Source organism: Glycine soja, chromosome 11 (genome assembly GCF_004193775.1).
Source record: "Glycine soja cultivar W05 chromosome 11, ASM419377v2, whole genome shotgun sequence".
Lineage (NCBI taxonomy): Eukaryota > Viridiplantae > Streptophyta > Magnoliopsida > Fabales > Fabaceae > Glycine > Glycine soja.
Window position 1 is genome coordinate 45,869,706 of NC_041012.1, and position 21,596 is coordinate 45,891,301.

Consider the following 21,596-nt stretch of genomic DNA (forward strand, 5'->3'; position numbering starts at 1 on the left):
GTTTCACAATTTTATTTTGTTTTTGTTTTAGTTTTAGTTGTGGACTTGTGGTACAGTGGTAGTTGCATTTGGTAACATTTGTCCGTAAGCAATAGCAACATTTGTTATAATGAATGTTAGTAAAAACTGTATTTAATAAACAATGGTAACATTTTTACAAATGTTACCGGATAAATGTTGCAAAATGTGTTATATGTAGTAGTGCTATAATAATTATTCAATTAAAATTTTTCTACTTTATTTTTGTCTTTATAAATAAAATTATATTAAAAAAATCTGTTAATATATAGTAAACACCCTATAATTAAAATTTGCCGAATTTGCATGATGTTTTATATACTTAAGTCAGTGACTCACATCACCTGTTGATATTTGGTTTGGTTTTCGGATTCAATGATGTAATCATGTAAGCCAAAGAATACCCCCTTCCTTCTTGTTTTGTAATATTAATTAAGTTGAAATTTCAATGTCGACAGAAAGGATGGTTGTTTGTACATCAAAAAAAGTTGATGCTTGTTCGTGGTACTTTTCATATTTCTACTTCCTTACGTGACTTCTTTCAATGGTTATAAAACAGCAACACGGTTTGAGTAGTGCTAAAAATCAGAGAAGATGAACTCAATGCAAAGAAATGGTTAATTAACTCTATTACTCTTTGCCATTCTGTTAATATGTCAAACATATGCCACTATTTGATTGCTTTTGGTCCTCACAAAAACATTGCTTTTTGCAGGTCGAACTTCTATTCCTGATTCACAACATTCTTCATTACGTTTGAAAACTAGCGATTCCTTTTGTTATAAACTTCAATTCTATTACGATACCTCCAATCTGCTCGAATCTTCACAAGCTTATAGCTTCTTACCTCAATGACTATTTTGACTAAAAACTTTGTGCTACGAATCAACTTCACTTTTGTGAGCTATACTAATGCCAATCCCTATGTGTTCAAGGAGCATGCTATTAATGTCAATGCAAAGACATTGACCCTCACCTTTGTTCCTTCCAAAAACTCAGTTGCATTTGTCAATGGCATTTGAATTACCTTCCATTCCAAGCCATGGTGGCTCTACAAGCATAGTTCTATTTGTTTATTTGCTTCAGTTTTTTTGTGGCTGTCGATCTCTTTCTTCTTAGTGTTATTTGGTTCACTTTGTTATTGCTTTGTAGCTCGTAGGTCCAAGGGAGCAACATGCCACGATGACATGTCATCAAATAGTTCTTTTTTCTTGTAGAATGTTCACATTCCAAGAAACGCTCCTCTATCAAAACAAGGCTTGGCAGAATTCCAAAACGAGATTCATTTGTTATCCAAACTCCAACACCTCCATATTGTGCCTCTTATTGGCTATTGCCATGAAGGGGAGGAGATGATTCTGGTGTATGAGTATATGGCCAATGGTTCTTTGAGCAAATGGCTCTATGAACATAGTGAGTCACCACTCTCCTGGAAGCAACGACTTGAAATTTGCATGGGAGCTGCTAGAGGGCTTCACTATCTCCGCACTAACACTGCGGAAGGCATAATCCATAGAGATGTAAAAACTGACAACATTCTCTTGGATGAGAATTTTGTGGCCAAAGTAGCAAGATTTTGGCATCTCAAAGAAAGGGTCTTCTTTTCTTGATGAGAGCCATATGTAGCCATTACTGTGAAGGGTACTTTTGGTTATATATATAGATCCTGAGTACTTCAGAACTAGCCATCTAATAGATGTGTACTCATTTGCGGTGGTTCTAATAGATGCAATCTCTGGTAGGCCTGCTTTGGACCATGGTCTTCCCACAGAAAATTAAATTTAGCAACATGGACATTGAATTCTGAAGTAAAGGGTCAGTTACATCATATGATGGACCCAAATCTAGTTGGCAAAGTGAGTGTTTCTTCTCTTAGAAAAGTTTGCGGAGGTGTCTAAAAGGTGCCTGGCTGAGAATAGGATCAATAGACCACCAATGGGTTTTGTCTTGTGTTGTTTGGAAGATGCTTTGCACCTTGAACTCAGCAACATAGCTGATGAGGAAAATTCATTTTTAAATTATGAAATGCAAGATAATGCCCGAATTGAAGGTGAGCTAGATGCCGTGTTACCAATTAGTCTTTGAATCACCATCAGGTCACTAATGACCAAATCAATGTTTCAGTACACGGATAAGGTTAAACAGAACTTAGTTTATAGTTCTTCTAGTTTCACACTACACATACTTAAAAAGGCTTGAATATTTGGTGTATCTACAAATATGTTATTTTTTTTTTTCTAATGTCCATATTTTATTATTATTATTATAGTCAAGTTTTTTTTTTCATTTTTTTTCCTAAAAATTTGTTATTTTCTAGTCTCTTTATTGTTCACGTTGTGTTACTAATACGGTGTGATGTGATATTTTGTTGATACGTTATTATCTTTTATTATTGATGTGACACGTGATAATATAACATGATATTATTTTAATTTTTTTTAATGATAATCAACGACACGATAGGAATAAAAAGTAAAAAAAAAAATTACAAACTAAAAATGTAAAAAAAAAACATTAAAGATTAACACATATTACAAAAGTAAAACTTTAATTTTAATAGGAGATCGATGAATATCAAAAGTAGCAATGTAAATAAGTTGTGCAGAATAGCCAATCATTTAAACTACAAACACAACATTTTTATTTTCATGCATGGCAGTTAATAAGTACTGCAACAATACAAGAGTTTAACATTACAATGAGTGACTGAGCATACGACAAAGGCAAACTAGTGTGCATATATAGAATCATTATTCCCAAAACGAGGTTTCAGATTTTTCACCTCAACCACGCATTGGATTATTGTTTCTAAACATACCCAACACAACATAAATTAAGGATAATAAAAAACAGTTTTCACTTCCTGCAAACGATTCCCAACCCATTTGAAAACTTGGTGCAATCAAGGGTGCCATATTCCATGGTCTCTTTCTCAGCAGAACTTTCCTGTGAGAACACACAAGAAACACAATCAGGAGAGAGCAATGAGTTAGTCCTGTACTTGTCTTCTCCTCCAACAACAGGCATAGCCACACCAGGCTTTGCTGGGTTCTCAAAATCCAACCTATAAGTCCTTCCAAGTACACCATCAACTTTTTGGGACAAAGCAAAGAATCTGAACTGAACTTCCAAGTGAGCAAAACAGTCATCAGAAGGCACTTGGTAGTTGTGGATTCTGTCATCCTCTTTGGTTATTGGCACAACATTCACCAATATTTCAGCCACATCCTTCACTGTAACCATCACACTGTTCTTGCTTGCCACTCTCTCCACCTTTATATCTTTTTCTTCACTGTGCCAAGTGGAGAGAGAGCCTTCAGCTAGGGCTACTTGGTTCTCATTGTAGGTGAATTTGAAGTGGTCAAGTTCATCATTCCACTGGGGTGTCTTGGTGGCCTCAAGTGAGAAGCTTTTGGAGTTGAAGAGGATTCCAAGGGCTTGGATCCATGTGTAGTCACGGCTTCTTCCTTCAGGCCTGTGTCCAATGAAGCGTGCATTGATTTGAAGGTTGGAATCGGAGACTAAGGAGAAGTGTTCGTTGGTCTTTCCGTGGAAGTAGAAGACTCTACCATCTCCACCAATGAAACGGGGATCATAGCATCCTGATCCTGGTGCATTGCAGTTTGGCTTGCGACCTAATAACAATCAATAAATGAATTGCATTAATTAAGTTTTTTGTTTCCAAGAAATGAGAAAAACTTCATTTATTTTGCGAACCATGTTTATTTTTATCCTTTGTCACATATTTCAATGATATTATTAGTTAGTGACTAAAGTTAAACACTTATAAAATACCAACATTCACAATCTTTGGGAATAATTAATAACGTGGGGACTTACTATAAAATAAAGATAAAAAAGCATCAGCAAGTATTAGATTAGATGGCTATATAATACTCATTCAACAAGCATATGTAAGAGTAAGAGAAAGGTTTGTCTTACTTCTGCAGACTGCCTTGCAAGTAGGTTTGTTGCACTCGATTTGGCAAACCTTAGTCTTAGGATTGTTTGTTTCACTGTTAGGGCATTCAGCAGGACATGTGATGTACTTTCCATAGCATCTGGTTCCTCTGCCACAGTATAGATTTTGGTATGCCTTAGCATGGATCAAGCTTGAGACAAACACTAGCAAGAATATTAGGAGGGAACTTGTTTTGGTGAACTCCATTCTTAAATATTCTGTGTCTTAGAGAAATATGAGGAAATTCACAGAGAAATGGAGCCAATTGATGCAGCAACTATATCTTCCGCGGGTATTTATAGATGTAGCTTCAGGGTTGCTTCTGTATTATGAAGGTGACTTTTGCAGACTTGTAGTATAATCTATTGCTAAGTTAATTAAACTCAAAGTAAGAACATGGGGTTCTGCTCATTGAAAACATAAGGATTCATATAACTATTATTTCTTCTTAATTAGAGCAGATTACATCTCATTGAGGTGATTTCTGATTCCTTCAGCTGCAAAATCGGTGGCTGGACTTATATATATATATATAACTAGCTAGATTGATATCAAAATCATGATATGAATATTTTTGGTATGGTAGATGCTTATGCATGAGGTAATTAAGGAGCTACAATATTATAGTTTGGTATCTTGACAATGAAAATAGTTACTATATGACTTAGAATGAGAATTCATGTAATGTTTAGCATTTTTCCCATATGGTGTCTCAGGTGCACGTTATGCGCTCCCAACCTTTGGGTTACGAGTGATATTGTTTAGATGGCATGTACGTGATTGGGTTGGATAGTATAATACATGTTAATATACTGTTGCTTCTGTTAAAGGTCAACGCTTACAACTTTGTTGTAAACTTACGTGACTGTTCTAATGTCTCTCACTTGCCAAACATGAAAAGCTGGAATTTAGATACAGAATTTAGCTTGTACTATAAGGTAAGCAGATGTATAAAATAAAAAGTAAAAATTTATCCAAAGTAAAGTGAAGGTATATCTTAAATTGGATAAAATACAAATTTTAGTCCTATGTTTTTAGCGTTCAGTATGGTCCCATGTTTTCTTTAGTTTAATTTAATTTTTTTCTAAGTGAGTAAAAATTAATGGTTTAATAATAATCATTTTTTATTTTGAGATTTTTTACTAAGTCTAGACATGAAAACTATCTCACTACATTTACTTATAAAAATTATGAAGCTAAACTAATGTTCATCTAAAAAAGAGTCATAAGCATAATAAAAATCACATGAAAAATGTAGTTCACTAGAAATCAAAAAATAAAAATAAAAATATTTTTTTATTTTTCAGTTTGTTCTTTTTAATTTTCAGATGATTTTTATTATATTTGTGACTTTTTTGGTTGTAACATTAGTTGAGTTTTGTAATTTTTACCATACGTGATCTAATGATTCTTAGCGCTCGTTAATTGGGAAATATTTTGTTTTATTCTATTCTATCATTCTATGTGTTACAGGTATATTGCTTTTCATGTTCTATTCTATCATCCCAGCTTGGTTGCTGATATGTGATAATAACACATGATGTTTTCAGTAGCGAAATTAATCAGTCGGGAAATCAATTGCAAGAAGTTGTCTAGGTTTTTTTTCCAAATGCCAATCATTCCAACAAGAACAAGGATTCAAAATTTCATATCTTTTGTTTAAGGGACCCAAGTTTATCATCATTCCAACCAATCACTTATTGATAATAAAATAAAAAAATATATTCTCCTGAATTTTTTTATAAAATAATCATTAAAAACTTGAATAATTTACTATTCAATAAATAAATAAAATTAAACTTATTTCAAAAAATTTAATTCTTCAGCATATGCTATATGCTGCTTTTTACACAATTAAGTTAAGTAGATTAGAAAAAAAAAATCTTTAAAAAAGGCCGGTGTCGCTTTTACAAAACGTTAAATAGTGATAAAGCTAGAAAAAGTTAAATCTAGCCTGCCTACGATGGTTGCTAGCTTCAATTTTTTTTATCATAAATAATTCTGAATCTTCGATCTTATATTCTTTTCAGTAATATTTCTAAAAATTAAGTAAAAGTATTATAATTATATACATTTTGTATGTTTTATTTATTTATTTTTCCTTTAAAAATTAGACAATTTAATATATAACATTTTTTTATTTAAAATACCTTTGCTTATAAATCAAAGTTAATTAAATTTTACTTTTCGTCATTTATGTTTTACTATTTTTTTTCATTTTTTTATATTAAATTTTAAAAGTCTCATTCTAATTTTTAATATTTTCAAAAAAGTTCAACTTTAGATTAAAAAATTATACATTTGATTACCTTAAACAAGCTAAACCATTTATCTAAATACACACGGGCTCTTCATGTGTATCGCAGGGGAGAGACATTAGAAGTTTAGAACAGTCGCGTGAGTTTACAACAAAGTTGAAAGCGTTGACCCTTCACAGAAGCAACAATAAACATCTATTATGCTATTCAACCTCACGTATACATGTCATCTAAACAATGCCGCCATTCGTAACCCAAAGGTTCGGATCGGAGCGCATAACAATGATAACATCATATGGGAAAATAAAATGCTAAACATTCTACGAATTCTCATTCTATCATCTCATGTAACTATTTTCATTGTCAAGATACCAAACTATAATATTGTAGCTCCTTAATTACCTCATGCATAAGCATCTACCATACCAACAATATACATATCATGATTTTGATATCAATCTAGCTAGTTATATATATATATATATATATATATATATATATATATATATATGTAAGTCCAGCCACCGATTTTGCAGCTGAAGGAATCAGAAATCACCTCACTGAGATGTAATCTGCTCTAATTAAGAAGAAATAATAATTATATGAATCCTCATATTTTCAATGAGCAGAACCCCATGTTCTTACTTTGAGTTTAGTTAACTTAGCAATAGATTATACTACAAGTCTGCAAAAGTCACCTTCATAATACAGAAGCAACCCTGAAGCTACATCTATAAATACCCGCGGAAGATATAGTTGCTGCATCAATTGGCTCCATTTCTCTGTGAATTTCCTCATATTTCTCTAAGACACAGAATATTTAAGAATGGAGTTCACCAAAACAAGTTCCCTCCTAATATTCTTGCTAGTGTTTGTCTCAAGCTTGATCCATGCTAAGGCATACCAAAATCTATACTGTGGCAGAGGAACCAGATGCTATGGAAAGTACATCACATGTCCTGCTGAATGCCCTAACAGTGAAACAAACAATCCTAAGACTAAGGTTTGCCAAATCGAGTGCAACAAACCTACTTGCAAGGCAGTCTGCAGAAGTAAGACAAACCTTTCTCTTACTCTTACATATGCTTGTTGAATGAGTATTATATAGCCATCTAATCTAATACTTGCTGATGCTTTTTTATCTTTATTTTATAGTAAGTCCCCACGTTATTAATTATTCCCAAAGATTGTGAATGTTGGTATTTTATAAGTGTTTAACTTTAGTCACTAACTAATAATATCATTGAAATATGTGACAAAGGATAAAAATAAACATGGTTCGCAAAATAAATGAAGTTTTTCTCATTTCTTGGAAACAAAAAACTTAATTAATGCAATTCATTTATTGATTGTTATTAGGTCGCAAGCCAAACTGCAATGCACCAGGATCAGGATGCTATGATCCCCGTTTCATTGGTGGAGATGGTAGAGTCTTCTACTTCCACGGAAAGACCAACGAACACTTCTCCTTAGTCTCCGATTCCAACCTTCAAATCAATGCACGCTTCATTGGACACAGGCCTGAAGGAAGAAGCCGTGACTACACATGGATCCAAGCCCTTGGAATCCTCTTCAACTCCAAAAGCTTCTCACTTGAGGCCACCAAGACACCCCAGTGGAATGATGAACTTGACCACTTCAAATTCACCTACAATGAGAACCAAGTAGCCCTAGCTGAAGGCTCTCTCTCCACTTGGCACAGTGAAGAAAAAGATATAAAGGTGGAGAGAGTGGCAAGCAAGAACAGTGTGATGGTTACAGTGAAGGATGTGGCTGAAATATTGGTGAATGTTGTGCCAATAACCAAAGAGGATGACAGAATTCACAACTACCAAGTGCCTTCTGATGACTGTTTTGCTCACTTGGAAGTTCAGTTCAGATTCTTTGCTTTGTCCCAAAAAGTTGATGGTGTACTTGGAAGGACTTATAGGTTGGATTTTGTGAACCCAGCAAAGCCTGGTGTGGCTATGCCTGTTGTTGGAGGAGAAGACAAGTACAGGACTAACTCATTGCTCTCTCCTGATTGTGTTTCTTGTGTGTTCTCACAGGAAAGTTCTGCTGAGATAGAGACCATGGAATATGGCACCCTTGATTGCACCAAGTTTTCAAATGGGTTGGGAATCGTTTGCAGGAAGTGAAAACTGTTTTTTTTTTTATCCTTAATTTATGTTGTGTTGGGTATGTTTAGAAACAATAATCCAATGCGTGGTTGAGGTGAAAAATCTGAAACCTCGTTTTTGGGAATAATGATTCTATATATGCACACTAGTTTGCCTTTGTTGTAATTAAGCTCAGTCGTTCAATGTAACGTGAGCTTCTGTATTAATGTACTTCTTAACTGCTAAGTATACAACATGTACTCACTTTTCCTTTCATTCTACTTTTATCTCATTTGTTTTCTTTCTTATCTCTCTTGATTCCTATACTATACTATTTATCTCACTTCTATCATTTTCTCTCTTAAATTTTTCAACTCTATATATATATGTTCTTTCTACACATCTATCATTCATTTTTAAAGAATATTAGCTAAGGTATGTAAAAGATAACTCAAATTAAGATTATATTTGATAGATATAAGCATATAACTGATAAGTTAATTGAATGCTAAAAATTAGTTGAAAATAGAAAAAATAATTTATAATTATAACTATTTAATAAAATTAAAATAATTTTTTTATCTTAATTATATAAATGTGTTTTATATAAAAAAATATATTTAGATAATTATAATTTTAGATTTTTGAATTAACCTTTTTTGTGAGAATTTTTTAATTAACTGTAATGTTAATTAAAGATTAATATAAATAGTGTAAAAAGTTTGTGATTTTCTTTGGTGAATATGTAAAGTTTGTAATAATAAAAATAAACAGTATAATATTAAAATAAATTTATTAAACTCATAATTAAAAGTAGAACGACATTGAACAAAATAGTGAGAGGAAAAAAAAGTAATTAGGCCTTTAAGAAATTAAATATTCTAGACGTTGTAATAAAAATGATTTTTACTGCATTGGAAGGTTGCAATTTTGCAGTGTAGACCTTTTGTGTCCAAATTCATTGATAATTTGCTATATTAGAATATTCTAAAATAAAATGCATAATTTCATATTCTTTTGATATTATACAAAGTACCGCAAGCAATAGCATAGCTTGTTGAACTATGGTAGCTGAATGGAATGGCCTTAATTATGAAAGTGCAAAGATCACTGATTGGTAATTTGAGTGATGTGTGCTTTCTTAGGCTATGGAACTTAATGTCTTAAAAAGTGGTTTTGATTGACATAAACCATTTGTACAAGCCGAGTGATTAATCAAGTGAAATATTCTCACCCTCTTTAATAAAGAATCACTCGTCTATATTACTTTGACATGTTGCAGATCATCATGGACCTCCAAAGGTGAACTTTTGGCAAGACCCTACTAGTCCATCTAAGTGGAAAGAAGAGCATGTGAGTCACTTTAGAATTTTAAAAACTATCTCTTATGCTAGTTTAAGATATTTTCAGATTGACCACATTTTGATGCTGACTACCGATTCATTATCGTGTTGGCAAGACCTGTGCACACGTGATATAATTCTTCATACTGACACCATGAAACACTCACATATATACAGTAGTATATATCAAGTCAGGAATAGAAAGTTGATCTCTAGTGCTATTGAAACTACTAGCTAGGAAGATGGTTGAGTTGAATAGTGCCACTTGTGAATATTTTGGCCACCTTATGGCTTCATGTACATGTTTCTCTGAGATTTAGTCATGCTAAAACATTGAAATTTCACCAAGTCTTATGTTGTTGCAGTTTGTGATTGTTTCTTTGACTGGATGGGGTGTACTCTTCTATATCGGTTACAAGTTCTTCACTAGAGGCAAGGGCAAAAATGAAGAGGTACATAAGTTTACCTTTATGTGTTTGGTATGAGTTTTAGGGCTCCTTCTTACACTCTGGAGTCTCGAACTTTCTTATGAATTCTAGTTTGGCATGTCTTGCTGCAGACAATTGGAGAATCAAACAAGGCTTGAGGTTGCTATAAAATCTGCTAAGAAGTTGTCCTACTTGACTTCAGCAATACTAGTTGTGATTTTTATCTTTGTAATAATGAGACTAGTTTTAGTAGCAAGGGTTTGAAATAATCACACCTTTTAGAAATATATCATTGTTATCAGTGTTATGGTATATATTTTCTATCACATCGCCATTCGCCACTGGTAAATGGTAGTAAATTCAAGCATTTTATGGGATATAAGCCAGTGAATACTATAACCGAATTGTTCAGTCAATTTATCATAGAACTAAGCTGAATTTACTAAATGACTATTTATTAATTTGTAGACTTGTAGATGTAGTGTAGGCATAAGAGTAACTAGGGTGCTCAAATTCAATCCTTTAGAACCGCCAAATCAATTTTTATTATATATATACAAAGACAAAATAATCTAACCATTTAATAAAAGTAAATAAATAAATATTAAAAATAATTAATTTGTTCAGTTCAGGTTGACTTTTGGATCCCATTTTTCAAATAAATCCAATCACATCTTTAAAAATATTATACTTTTTTTATTTTACTTCCAAGTAATAATAATTAACAATTCCTTATAATTAATAAGTGACAATAACAACTAATGACATTTCGTGACTGCCGAGGGTGCTTGAAACATATAAGTTAGTTAGGTGTTAAAATATCAAAATCTCATCGTCATCAATAAGCAAACTTAAATCTTTATAATATTATTTATTTAAGGGATATAGAAAAAGCAAACTAATCATTAAGCTAGCAAGTTCTTTGAGGAAAGTACACAAAACAAAACAAGTAGACCAAAAGAAAAAGGAAAAACACACTATTTAAAAAATGATGTTTTAATGTCATATTTCCTGATTATAAAAATAAAATAAAAGATAAGAATCTAAATCATCTAATCCAATTTAATTTAACAAATTTTTTATTAGATTTTGAACCAAATTCAATAACTTAATTTTATTTGATTGAATCAACATTGATATTATCTTCATATTGATCCAAACTGAATCACAAGAACGTGTAAGAACAACTTTTGCATGGTGTTTATTTTACTTTAAAAGTTAAGCAACGGTAGCTTCTTAACAGATCGAATGTAATTTATAGGACTGATTTAGTAATTCTTTTGGAATAATATTGTTAACGAGTAGAGTTAAAAAAAAAATGAAAGTCCACAAGAAAAATGTAAATAACTAGAGGACATTTGAAAAAGAACATGCATAGATTATTTGAACTCAAAAATATATTATGACTCCTATGAATATTTTCAACTTATTTCAATATTTTTTTTTCATGTAACTGCTCAAAATAAGTTCATTTTAATTTATTTCAACAAATTTCATGATCAAATTCATGACGTAAGCGCTCATATGATAATAACTTTTTAAATAAACGTTTAATTAAGTTGTTTTTGTTAGTTCAAATACAGCCAGGTTAAGCAATCGGTAGCCTGACATTGAAATGAAGCATCTTTATTAACCCCTAAACTTTCTATGCAACAATGAAAGGAAAAAATGAAGCAGCATTTGGTACACCAAAATAATAAAGGTGTGACCTGAGAAACATCACTGTCAAAACTTATATTACAATTGCAATGTTACTCTGTTCACAAAACTCCTCTCGTGAATGTGTTACTTTGCTCATCACACTCCTCTCTTGAATGTGTGTCATTCATTGTGTCTTCAATATGACGGAAAATGCAAGCCACAGCCTGTTCTTTAACCTAATAAGATTGGTGTTCAGTGTAGTCATCCTAAAAATTTAATAAGAATTTCAGAAAGGTAATTATTTAGTGGCCAAAGAGAAATAATTATTAGAACAAAAACAGACTCTATTGCATTGGTATTTCGAAAAAAAATACTAAGTCATAGATTCAAATGCCACCACTGAAAAAATATACTTAAGATCTAGTATTTTGAAATTTCATTTACTAACTCTAAATACTAAGGCATCTTTTAAGTTAAGTCATTAACTAATGCATCGGTATCAAATCAAACTACTACTCATCCTAAAGGGTTTTTGTAAAGGTGGAAATTGTACACAGGAAACATCTAAGTGCTATTTTCTATCTTCAGGTGAATGAATGTTAAGCATCGCTTGGCAAATTGCAATTTGGTAAAAGTGTGGGTTAAACCGGTATATATACTAGAAAGTTGGAGGAATGACAAAGATCATGATTCATGATTGATAGGCTTAATTAACTGTATTCAACTCAAAATTTGCTAATTACTTCACACTTACCAACATGTTATAGCTGTGAAGACTCAGTCTACATCATTAATTTCAGCTTCAACATCAATTGCTTTACCAGAATCTTTTTCTGCCAAGACAGAAACAATGGCACATGGCATCATCAACAAAGATTAAGGATAATAAAGAGAGGGGAGATAAGTGAGATAGTTGCATTTAACCACAATGTACTTTTAAGGGTAAAAGGAATCAAGCCTTGTGAAGATTACCTTTTCTAGAACGGGTGAAATTATTGAATGCTTGTCCAAATGTAGTAGTTTGGTTTGAAAACTTCACAGAGTCCTTCACAAACTCATTGCCAACAACTGATATCAAAATAAACTTCAACAGTGAGAAATGTTCACATTGTGATTTTCATAAAGACAGTGAATGATATAAAACATTCTAATTTATCATTTTCACTTTCAGAACACCAAATGAAAATTACACCAAGTATCATTAAGATAGGTGGTGGGCATCTCTATGAATCAAAAGGGTTATCTCAGAAAAGACCATCATTATCTCCCAGGCAATTAAAGCCATCAGAACATTAAAAGATAATTAACTAAAACAACATATCGGTTTATAGTTAGAAACACTGGCTAATCATTCATCTTATTTTAGGATGGCAAGTCTTCTGCAACCTGTAGATTTTTTAATTTCATTTGACAAAAACACAGGGCTAAATGAAATTTACACAAAACAAAAGTTACCACAAGATGTGGTTTGACATGTTTAAAGACAAAAGGAAAATAAAGTAGGAAGAAGTCCACAATTGTCAGTGTTAAACAGCTAAGTTGTACTTTGGAGGTCAGATCAAAACTAAGTTGCATGGATGCAGGTGTAGTATTGGTACCCAATACAAATACAGAATATGACAAAAGGAAGTTCCAAAAATGTTTTTAAGAATTAAAATGTCACAACATATGTAGAATGGTCATTAACAGTCTTGACTAAAATCAATAATAAAACTTACTCCAGTTAATTTTATAACCAAAGCTAGAAATAGTTCAGTGTAATACTGACAGAACATGACAGGGAGAATTTAAGGACTGGCAAGCAAAACAATCCATTATTACCAGAAAAAGGTTGACCACAAAAAGGGCACAGCTGCAAATCATCATTCAGAGAGGATCTGAAACAGATAATTAGACATTATAAAGTAAAGGTGGTTAGTTGAATTACAGCAACAAAGCCTTATCCCACTAGGTGAGGTCGGTTACATGGTTAAAAACCAAAGTTTCAAGAATATTACTAGCTTAACAAGATGTGTCAAACAAATCTTACTTGAAAACCTGAAAATCATTTCCACAATTTGGACACTGCATATACAACAAAGAAAAACCCAGTCAGTACAGGTTACAACATACAAGTCACCTTAGAATAAACTATTTCTCAATATTCATAGTGCTTACAATAACTGGATAGCATAAAATCAAGAAATTGATATCAGAATAATAAAAAGGCTAGTTTGATATAAAATAACAAACATATTTTTTTTTGTACAAATTCCTCAGTTGGGGAAAAATGACTTCATACTTAAACATTGAAGTGTGTAAAAGCAATAAAATAAAGCAACAGTAAGCAATATAACTCAATTTATAAAGTATAAGTTAAAAGAGCAAGAAGTTTCAGATTTAAATTTTGAAGAATCCTCACAGTGCCTTGCATTATATCTCGCCCTGCCCACCAGAGGAAAGCACCAAGACCTACTATTGGTATTAACACTGCAACAAGCTGCAAATAAAAAAGTAAAGGAGAAGAGAAATCAAATCAGTCAGTTGATCGATTTACATGTACTAATTTAGGAGAAACACGTTTGTTGAAGACATTAATGACCTCCAAGGAATTAAAGGACAACTCTTTGAAAAAATAATTTACATTCAACAAAAAGAATTTACATCACAATATTTTTTATGAAATACTAACAACAATGTCGATTTTCTTATACAGGTGTAAATTAAGAAATGAAATAAAAGCAGGCAACAAGAGATTATCCCCATGTCACCGAACAGGTAGTCTGGACTTGCATTGGAGCACAAAGTCTGTCTCAGTCAACCTAGACGTAGATGCGGAAACCTTCTTAAGCATTTTGCTGTCCAAAGTTATAATAACCAAGAAGACTAATCACTAATATAAGAACCTATTTAAGCTTTTCACAGACTGAGAATTTAATTCTTTTTTTCTAGTTAAACACTTAAGAAGGTTTGATCAGCTCATTTAACACCTCCACCAGGGTAACTGCCAATTCTGACCACAAAAACACAAATAGTCTAAAAGCATAGAATTTTTATTTAGTAAGCCGGTGCACCTAACAAGGTATTGGAAATTATCCTTCACCTGTTTTTAATTCAATTGCTTAGCCAAAAAACAAAGAAAAAAGAAATTAGCACACTGATGTCTATCTTTTTATTGCCTTTGTTTGGATATGTTAAACTAAAACAGGATTTATAACAAACTACAATTAGAAGATGGGAAGAATGGTGTAATAGGGAAGCACCAGGAGAGTGGAAGATTCTACTAAGGAGTGTAATAAATTAGGAAAACCTATTTGATAACGATAGACTCTGCCATAATAAATTATGCATTTGGTTCCTCTGTTAATCCGTTTTCATTCTATCTTGTTGTTTTCTTCATCTAAAGTGGTGTACTAAGTGAATTTCATATAGCAAAAAAATTCAATATATTGTATGATGATAGCAAGAGAAAGAGCTATGGCACAAGCCTAAGGTTGCTACTCCTACTCATGTGAACTTCATAATAGCATCTAAGGCATAAAAAAGACCAAGTGCCAACTATCAATGCAATAGCTTAAATATGGGCTCAACTAAAACTAAAAGTAGAAACCACTCAGCACAGAAAGCTGGATAACTGAAAAGCAAGATGGTAATGAAGTATATAGCATATACAGAATTAATACGAACTTCCAATATATCAATAAAATTTTGCTGATTAAGCTAAATATGACACAATTAAAGCAAACCACGAGAGGGAATATTGAACAATACCCAAATGGACACAATAGCATCCAAAATCCAACCAAGTTGCCCAGTCATAGAAAGGTAAGTCAATCCAATAGCTAAAGCAAGGTTTCCCAAAATCCTAGCAGTGGCACCATCATCTCTTCCACCACCACCACCTCCTCCATTGAAGCCAAACCCCTGATTATTCTTCACCAACACCACCCTCTTTTTCCTCTTGCACCCCTTCTCTTCCCACAAAACCCCATTTTTAAACACTTCACCTCCCAAGAAGAACAAGCTCACCCTGCCTGCCGTCAGTTTCAAGTTATTGCCATTAAAAGAACCAAACTTTGTCTCTATCCGAGAGAAAGAGCAAGTGGGTCTCTTGTATATGCCATGGTGGAAGAAGTTGGGCTTCAAGTTTGAACATTTGATAGAGAATTGCACGAGTGTGGTCATGGGAAACGTAAGAGAAAGAAAATCTAGTGTAATGGACTTAGAAAAGGTGTAGACATGGCATTGGAACCTTGTAGATGATATTATTGTTCAGTTTCAAGACTCAATTCCAAGTTGAGTTGTACGATGTATCACCGTTGGATTTTCCTTCACAAGTTCTCTCTCCAAATCCAAAGAAGCGTTGCCACGTCAGCTTCAAGTGACCCCTCTAACAAATTATCTTCTTTGGTTACTAGAGATCCGTACCAAATTAAAACATGTTTTCATGCTTGATTTTATTAGTTTGAATTTTAAGTTTTTTTTTAATTTGAATTTTAAGTTCATTTTATAGTTATTTCAAATTTCAAATTGTTCTAACTTATCAAACATCTAAAATATAATTTATATATTCAAATATATTTTTTATTATAATTTTTAATTGTAATATAATTTATACATCTAAAAATAAGTATTTATTATAAATTTTAGTTATATAAAATAAATATTTATCATGGTACATTACACATGCTAAAATATTGGTTATATTTGAATTAATTTTGTTTTGACCAATTTTCCACACTTAATCCAAGCCCGCAAGCCTTGTGTTTGGCTGTTCGAGCATAACCTCGCACTTGCAATTAATTTGGACAAAGATAATTCTTTATTCTTTATGAATGAATAATTTGTTCTTCCTAGCAACCCTTTTCTAGCATAATCCATCCCTCCCTCCCTCCCTTCCCTATTCATGAGTATGAGAATTTGAAATTAATTTTGGATGTTACATTTTCATGTTATCTCTGTGCCCTTCTTCTATTTTGTCCAACTGTGTCCAGTGTTCAAACTTCTATGGGTTAATTGTTGATTTTTTTTGTCATGAATGATCCAATACCTTAGGCTGGAATGCTCTTAACATTTTCTGGTTGTGGTTCTACTTTTTTTTTTTTTATCATTGTAGTTCCTATCAGTTTCCAAAGCCAAGGGATTATCCATGGGTGGGGAAGTAACAGTTTAGGTGCCTTTTATAATTTGTGCGGATTTAATTTTTATGGTGTTTCTCGATTCAGACATTGATCATACTTTGCCCTTTTTTTCGGCTTTCAAATCGAAGTTGCTTGTTACAACCTTGTGAATGGCATGGTCAAATTACAATTGACGAGCACCTATAGAAACTGTTATTATATATGATAAAAGTATAGTGCCTCTTCCTTCTGTAGAAACTACAAAATGTAGTATGTTTCATCATTTCTAAGTGCAAGTCCTGATTAAACTTTATTGATCATATTTCTTGATATGATGGCAGGAAAGGAGCTAGTATGCATCATATCTTCCATATTAGGGGCAAATTCGGACTCCAGGGTTTTTCGTAGGGTTCTGAGTTCTATCTCTCTTCTTATACCTTTTTCTTTTTAACTATTTTTCCATGAACCCTATGCAAAACAATAGCAGCACAAAAGCCATATAAAAAAGCAAAAAGAGGGGTCTAGTAGGAGTAAATGATGCTCAAGTAGCAAAAATGTTTCTGAAGTAACCATTGATTCTGGTACATCAATGTGCTTCTTTAGGCAAGTGAAACCTCACATACCAAGATGGCTCCCACAATTTCCTATGGAAAACTGTGATCAGGTTTTGGTTAAGGAGAGGAAGTGTGGTGAGAAATTGTGGGAACATTCACTTGCTGGGGAGGAAAACAGTTGCTTATTGCAGAACAATGACATTAATAGAAATAGAGAGAAAGACACAAGGATGGAATTGCCAATGGGAAGAGAAAGAATGTAGATGCATGGGATATGTAAAGCATGGTTGAGGAAAATGAAGATGAAAAAAGCTGGTATGATTATTATGGAAATGAAATGATGTTTTTAACTGCTTGACTTCTCTTTTACTTAGGCATACTGACAAAACTTCAGATAATAATAATATTAAAACACTATGTTGCTTGTTACTAACAGTGACCATGGTTAATTATTATAATCTTCCGGGTTTACTATGCTGTTTCAATGTCAGTGACAAGTGAAATCTACTTGTTTTGCGTTTAATGAAACGGTAGCTATTCCCCAAAAGCTCTTGGGTGTGACTTTTGACAAACTCTTGGCATATTTACATAGTGCTCTCATACGATAGTCGATAGTAGAGTTTCAGTTGTAAAAGAGAAACCTCAGGATTTTGTCATCATAGTGATAATGCATTTAGTTTTAGTAGCCAAGAATCATGCCTCCACAGTGCCGGCGATGATGGCTTGCCAGTTGCATACTGCAATATATCAGTAGCAGTTATATTTGTACACTTAACTAGTTTTACGTTTGATTTGCAGATTCTGATTAAATTTCACTATGGTTAAGCCATACATATTGTAACATTTCCCACATCACTTGTAATACATCTTCATATATGCAACTATGCAAGTCTTTGAAGCTTCACCAGTCCTGCTCCTGCAGCAAAAAACAGGTTCATGTAATTGTGTTAGTGCACTTGATTATCGAAAGATGCATGTATGATGTAAACTATTATAAATTGACCATCACTACAAAACGATTTTCTGATACGCCAGATATTTTTATATAAAGAACATTTTTCCGTGTTACAAATTACATTAAATTATAGATAATGTAATAATATATATTCACATGTGCGTGCATATTCAAATACACATAATTTTGTAAAATTTAAAAAATAATAAATAAATATATTCAAAAATACAATAATGTAAAATTTACTATAAATTAAAAACTTAATATCCATGTATGTGATATTGGATTAAAATTATATGGTGTCTTGATTCTTTTTAGATGAAGAGAAACAGAAAGTAGTCTTTAAAAAACAAACAAAATTAAAAAGGCGAACAAATAAACATTGCCCGAAATAATTAATCTTTCTTTACAGCTATGATTAAAATAAATGATTAGATGTAGGAATGACAGAAACCAATTATAATAACTTGATTAGCAATAGTTAAACAATGGTTTCTTTCTTGCCATCCCTATTAATAAAAAGCAATCAAGTAGCATATAGTCTATAATATACATAGGCAAATAAAAACAGAGAGCGCAGAACACGCCAAGAGAAGCGAGCCAAATAGATGTCACATGGCCATTTAAGTGGCTTTTATCCCATTCAACTCGCTATTAGTTGGACTAATGGATTCATATCTTTTTTCGGGTGTCTTTACTCTTAGCAATCCTCATTCCTCCTTTTGTCAATTCAGTCTTATGATTTCGAGTACAGATAAAAAAAAAAAATATTCACATTTAGTATAAGCCAATAATTATAACTCCACATCTCAAATGAAATTCTTCTATTTTAACTGTTTCCAAACATGATTTAAAGCACTCCAAACTTACCTTGGTTTCAAATTTGAGTTATCTAAAATCACGTTAGCTAACGTGATTTTAAGTGAATATTCATATATTTAGTCTGCATGTTTAGCTTGACGCTGGGACGTACGACATACTGGATCCACGTCTACTCAAAGCCAATACTCGTTATTAGGTGAACCTATACTTATTTTTGTAAATATAAATAAATTTTAATTAATGATAGAGAGTATAAGAGTATATCACTGATATTTTTCATATTTGTTTAGAAAAATAGGTCCAACCGCATGAGAGGGCTTTATCCAAGTCATTCGGCTTTAATATAAAAATAGGTCCACCAGCAGGAGTGTATTATTATTTTTTTAAAAGGATGAGTGTATTATAAGTACAGTATATCACAAACATTTATCATATGTGACATTTTTCATAATTAAAATACAATGTATTTTAGTTATATTCTTAATTTTGAATATTAATTGTATAAAAAGTATTTAATAAATAATATTCGTATAATATGATATTATATTTATTTTGATATTGTTTTCCAAAAAGAATATTTATTTTGATATTAATTATTTATATATACATATAAAGTAAATCTTATTTTTTTAATTTTTTATAACTAGTGATTAGGACATTTGACTTTTCGGTGAAACTTCAAGGTATTTTTACAAATTTTAATTCTTTAGACTGATTAGGAGAATAATCTTCAATTTGAAAATTAATCATATTTAAAGCTTATTATCCATCTCCAATGATATATTGTGTGGGGTTTATACTTATTTTATTTTACATTTAATTATAAATAATATTAATATTGATGTATTATATATGTTAATTAAATAGGACGATTTGGTCTTGTCGCCATATATTATCAAGTCTTGATTGAGTCTAACTCTTGTTAAAATAAATAATCCTTTCAAAAATTTGCATCAAGTGGGTATTAAAATGAAATTGTCTCAACTTCTTATATGCATACTCTTAATTGTTAGTTTACACGAGTGAAGAATGGGAGAGCACGTATGAGTGTGGAATAGGGGACTTTTTGTCCCAATCCATTTGGCGAAAAAAAAAGAGTGTGGAACAATACTAACCATTACAAGGATCCGAAGACCTAAGTTAGAAAGTAACTTTGGCATAAGTTACAACACAAATTGAACATTAGATCATACCTAGGTGAAGGACATAAGCTATATTTATGTTTAGATTAAAGTTGAAAAAAAATATTTTTTTGGATTTTAATGTACAATAACAAATTTCAATGCACAAAATGAAGAACGAAAAACTTGTTGGTTTGAAAACAAGTATACTTTTAAACTCTTTTAACCGAAATCAAACATGCACAAAATCTTTTGTATTTATTAGGCGAGGGGTGTTTTACCCTAAAATATGTGGCAAAGTTACTAACTTTGGTGGGTAAGTAGTTGTATGTGGTCATATCTAAGATTGGATGCCTCTTGTTTCGATTAGGATCAAAGCTCAAAGTTTGTCAAGTGATTTTCTTATAAGGCTTTATGCGATAAGCACAGAGAGTTTTCTAAAAAGGCAATACCTCATAAAATTGGTTAATGATTTTTCTTGTAACATGAGTTGAAGTAAATTTGTCAAGTGATCCAGAATAAGATATTAACCTAAGTTGATAATCAATTGTGTTTCAAGGTCCGTTCCGATCCTGAAAAAAAAAAGATTTTGTCAAGATGTTTGTTTCTTGACCACTAATATTATCTTGATTGGGTCTATTGCACTAAACCTATATGAAATATCATTTTTTTATTGAGTCAAATCCATATTATATCACAAAATACATCTTTGGAGAGGATGAGAGAAATTTTAAATATATCTAAATTTTGAACAAAAAAATTCATAATAAATTCAAAGATATAAAACTTGTGAGAATACTCCTATAAAAAGTCATAACTTTTAATTACAGTGATTAAAAAAATATAAAGTATCATCTATTTTAATATTAGAGAAAATTTAATACCATGATTTACTTGTTCATATTCGTAATTTAGCAATTTAATTTCATGTGAATTCGTGTAAGTACTTGTAATTTTTATATCTACAACTTTTATATTTGTTTTTATTTTCCATATTATATCACAAAATACATTAGTATTTCCTGATGCCGGGAGTAAGTAGTTAAGAAAAGAAATTGTTGTTGCAAAAAAAAAAAAAGAAATTGTTGAAATCCCTGTACATATTTCAAAATTTACAGGAAGTTTAGGCAATGATATTTTTGTTTTCATACCGAAATAATGGTAATCATCCGTATAAGTCAAATAGAAAAATACAACCAAACTTCTAAACATAAGGAAAGAACACAAAATGTTCAACACCAGAAAGATCTCCTTGTTTACATTGAAAAATATTGTTTCCTCACTTCTGATTTCATTC

At 31.8% G+C, this 21,596-nt stretch overlaps 3 protein-coding genes and 1 pseudogene across 4 annotated transcripts; 2 read left to right on the forward strand and 2 right to left on the reverse strand.

Annotated features, from left to right (window-relative positions):
• Nucleotides 1–869: 869 nt before the first annotated feature.
• LOC114373346 lies at nt 870–1,797 on the forward strand (annotated as a pseudogene).
• An 838-nt stretch (nt 1,798–2,635) lies between these two features.
• LOC114375672 lies at nt 2,636–4,236 on the reverse strand. Its single transcript, XM_028333524.1, has 2 exons — nt 3,961–4,236; nt 2,636–3,653 (listed from the first exon to the last, which is right to left on the reverse strand). The coding sequence occupies exons 1-2, from the start codon at nt 4,184–4,186 to the stop codon at nt 2,875–2,877; spliced, it is 1,005 nt and encodes a 334-aa protein (XP_028189325.1). The 5' UTR covers nt 4,187–4,236; the 3' UTR covers nt 2,636–2,874.
• Nucleotides 4,237–7,013: 2,777 nt separating this feature from the next.
• On the forward strand, nt 7,014–8,612 carry LOC114375741. Its single transcript, XM_028333588.1, has 2 exons — nt 7,014–7,289; nt 7,597–8,612. The coding sequence occupies exons 1-2, from the start codon at nt 7,064–7,066 to the stop codon at nt 8,373–8,375; spliced, it is 1,005 nt and encodes a 334-aa protein (XP_028189389.1). The 5' UTR covers nt 7,014–7,063; the 3' UTR covers nt 8,376–8,612.
• Nucleotides 8,613–11,632: 3,020 nt separating this feature from the next.
• LOC114374437 lies at nt 11,633–15,976 on the reverse strand. Of its 2 annotated transcripts, none has more exons than XM_028332073.1 (7): nt 15,499–15,976; nt 14,150–14,227; nt 13,778–13,812; nt 13,570–13,625; nt 12,721–12,816; nt 12,503–12,581; nt 11,633–11,984 (listed from the first exon to the last, which is right to left on the reverse strand). In XM_028332073.1, the coding sequence occupies exons 1-6, from the start codon at nt 15,910–15,912 to the stop codon at nt 12,526–12,528; spliced, it is 735 nt and encodes a 244-aa protein (XP_028187874.1). In that variant the 5' UTR covers nt 15,913–15,976; the 3' UTR covers nt 11,633–11,984; nt 12,503–12,525. The 2 variants fall into 2 exon arrangements, with proteins under 2 accessions (XP_028187874.1, XP_028187873.1); XM_028332072.1 differs by having other exon boundaries at nt 11,633–12,014; nt 15,499–15,975.
• Between the last annotated feature and the right edge of the window lie 5,620 nt (nt 15,977–21,596).

Excerpts from the sequence above, each read along its gene's own strand:
- LOC114375741 (XM_028333588.1), top strand. The coding sequence starts at position 7,064 with ATGGAGTTCACCAAAACAAGTTCCCTCCTAATATTCTTGCTAGTGTTT. Across the intron at positions 7,290-7,596 it reads TTGCAAGGCAGTCTGCAGAA|GTCGCAAGCCAAACTGCAAT; the intron begins GTAAGACAAACC and ends GATTGTTATTAG.
- LOC114374437 (XM_028332073.1), bottom strand. The coding sequence starts at position 15,912 with ATGACCACACTCGTGCAATTCTCTATCAAATGTTCAAACTTGAAGCCC. Across the intron at positions 14,228-15,498 it reads ATGCTATTGTGTCCATTTGG|CTTGTTGCAGTGTTAATACC; the intron begins GTATTGTTCAAT and ends TTTTATTTGCAG. Across the intron at positions 12,817-13,569 it reads TTGTGGTCAACCTTTTTCTG|TTGTTGGCAATGAGTTTGTG; the intron begins GTAATAATGGAT and ends TTTTGATATCAG.
- LOC114375672 (XM_028333524.1), bottom strand. The coding sequence starts at position 4,186 with ATGGAGTTCACCAAAACAAGTTCCCTCCTAATATTCTTGCTAGTGTTT. Across the intron at positions 3,654-3,960 it reads TTGCAAGGCAGTCTGCAGAA|GTCGCAAGCCAAACTGCAAT; the intron begins GTAAGACAAACC and ends GATTGTTATTAG.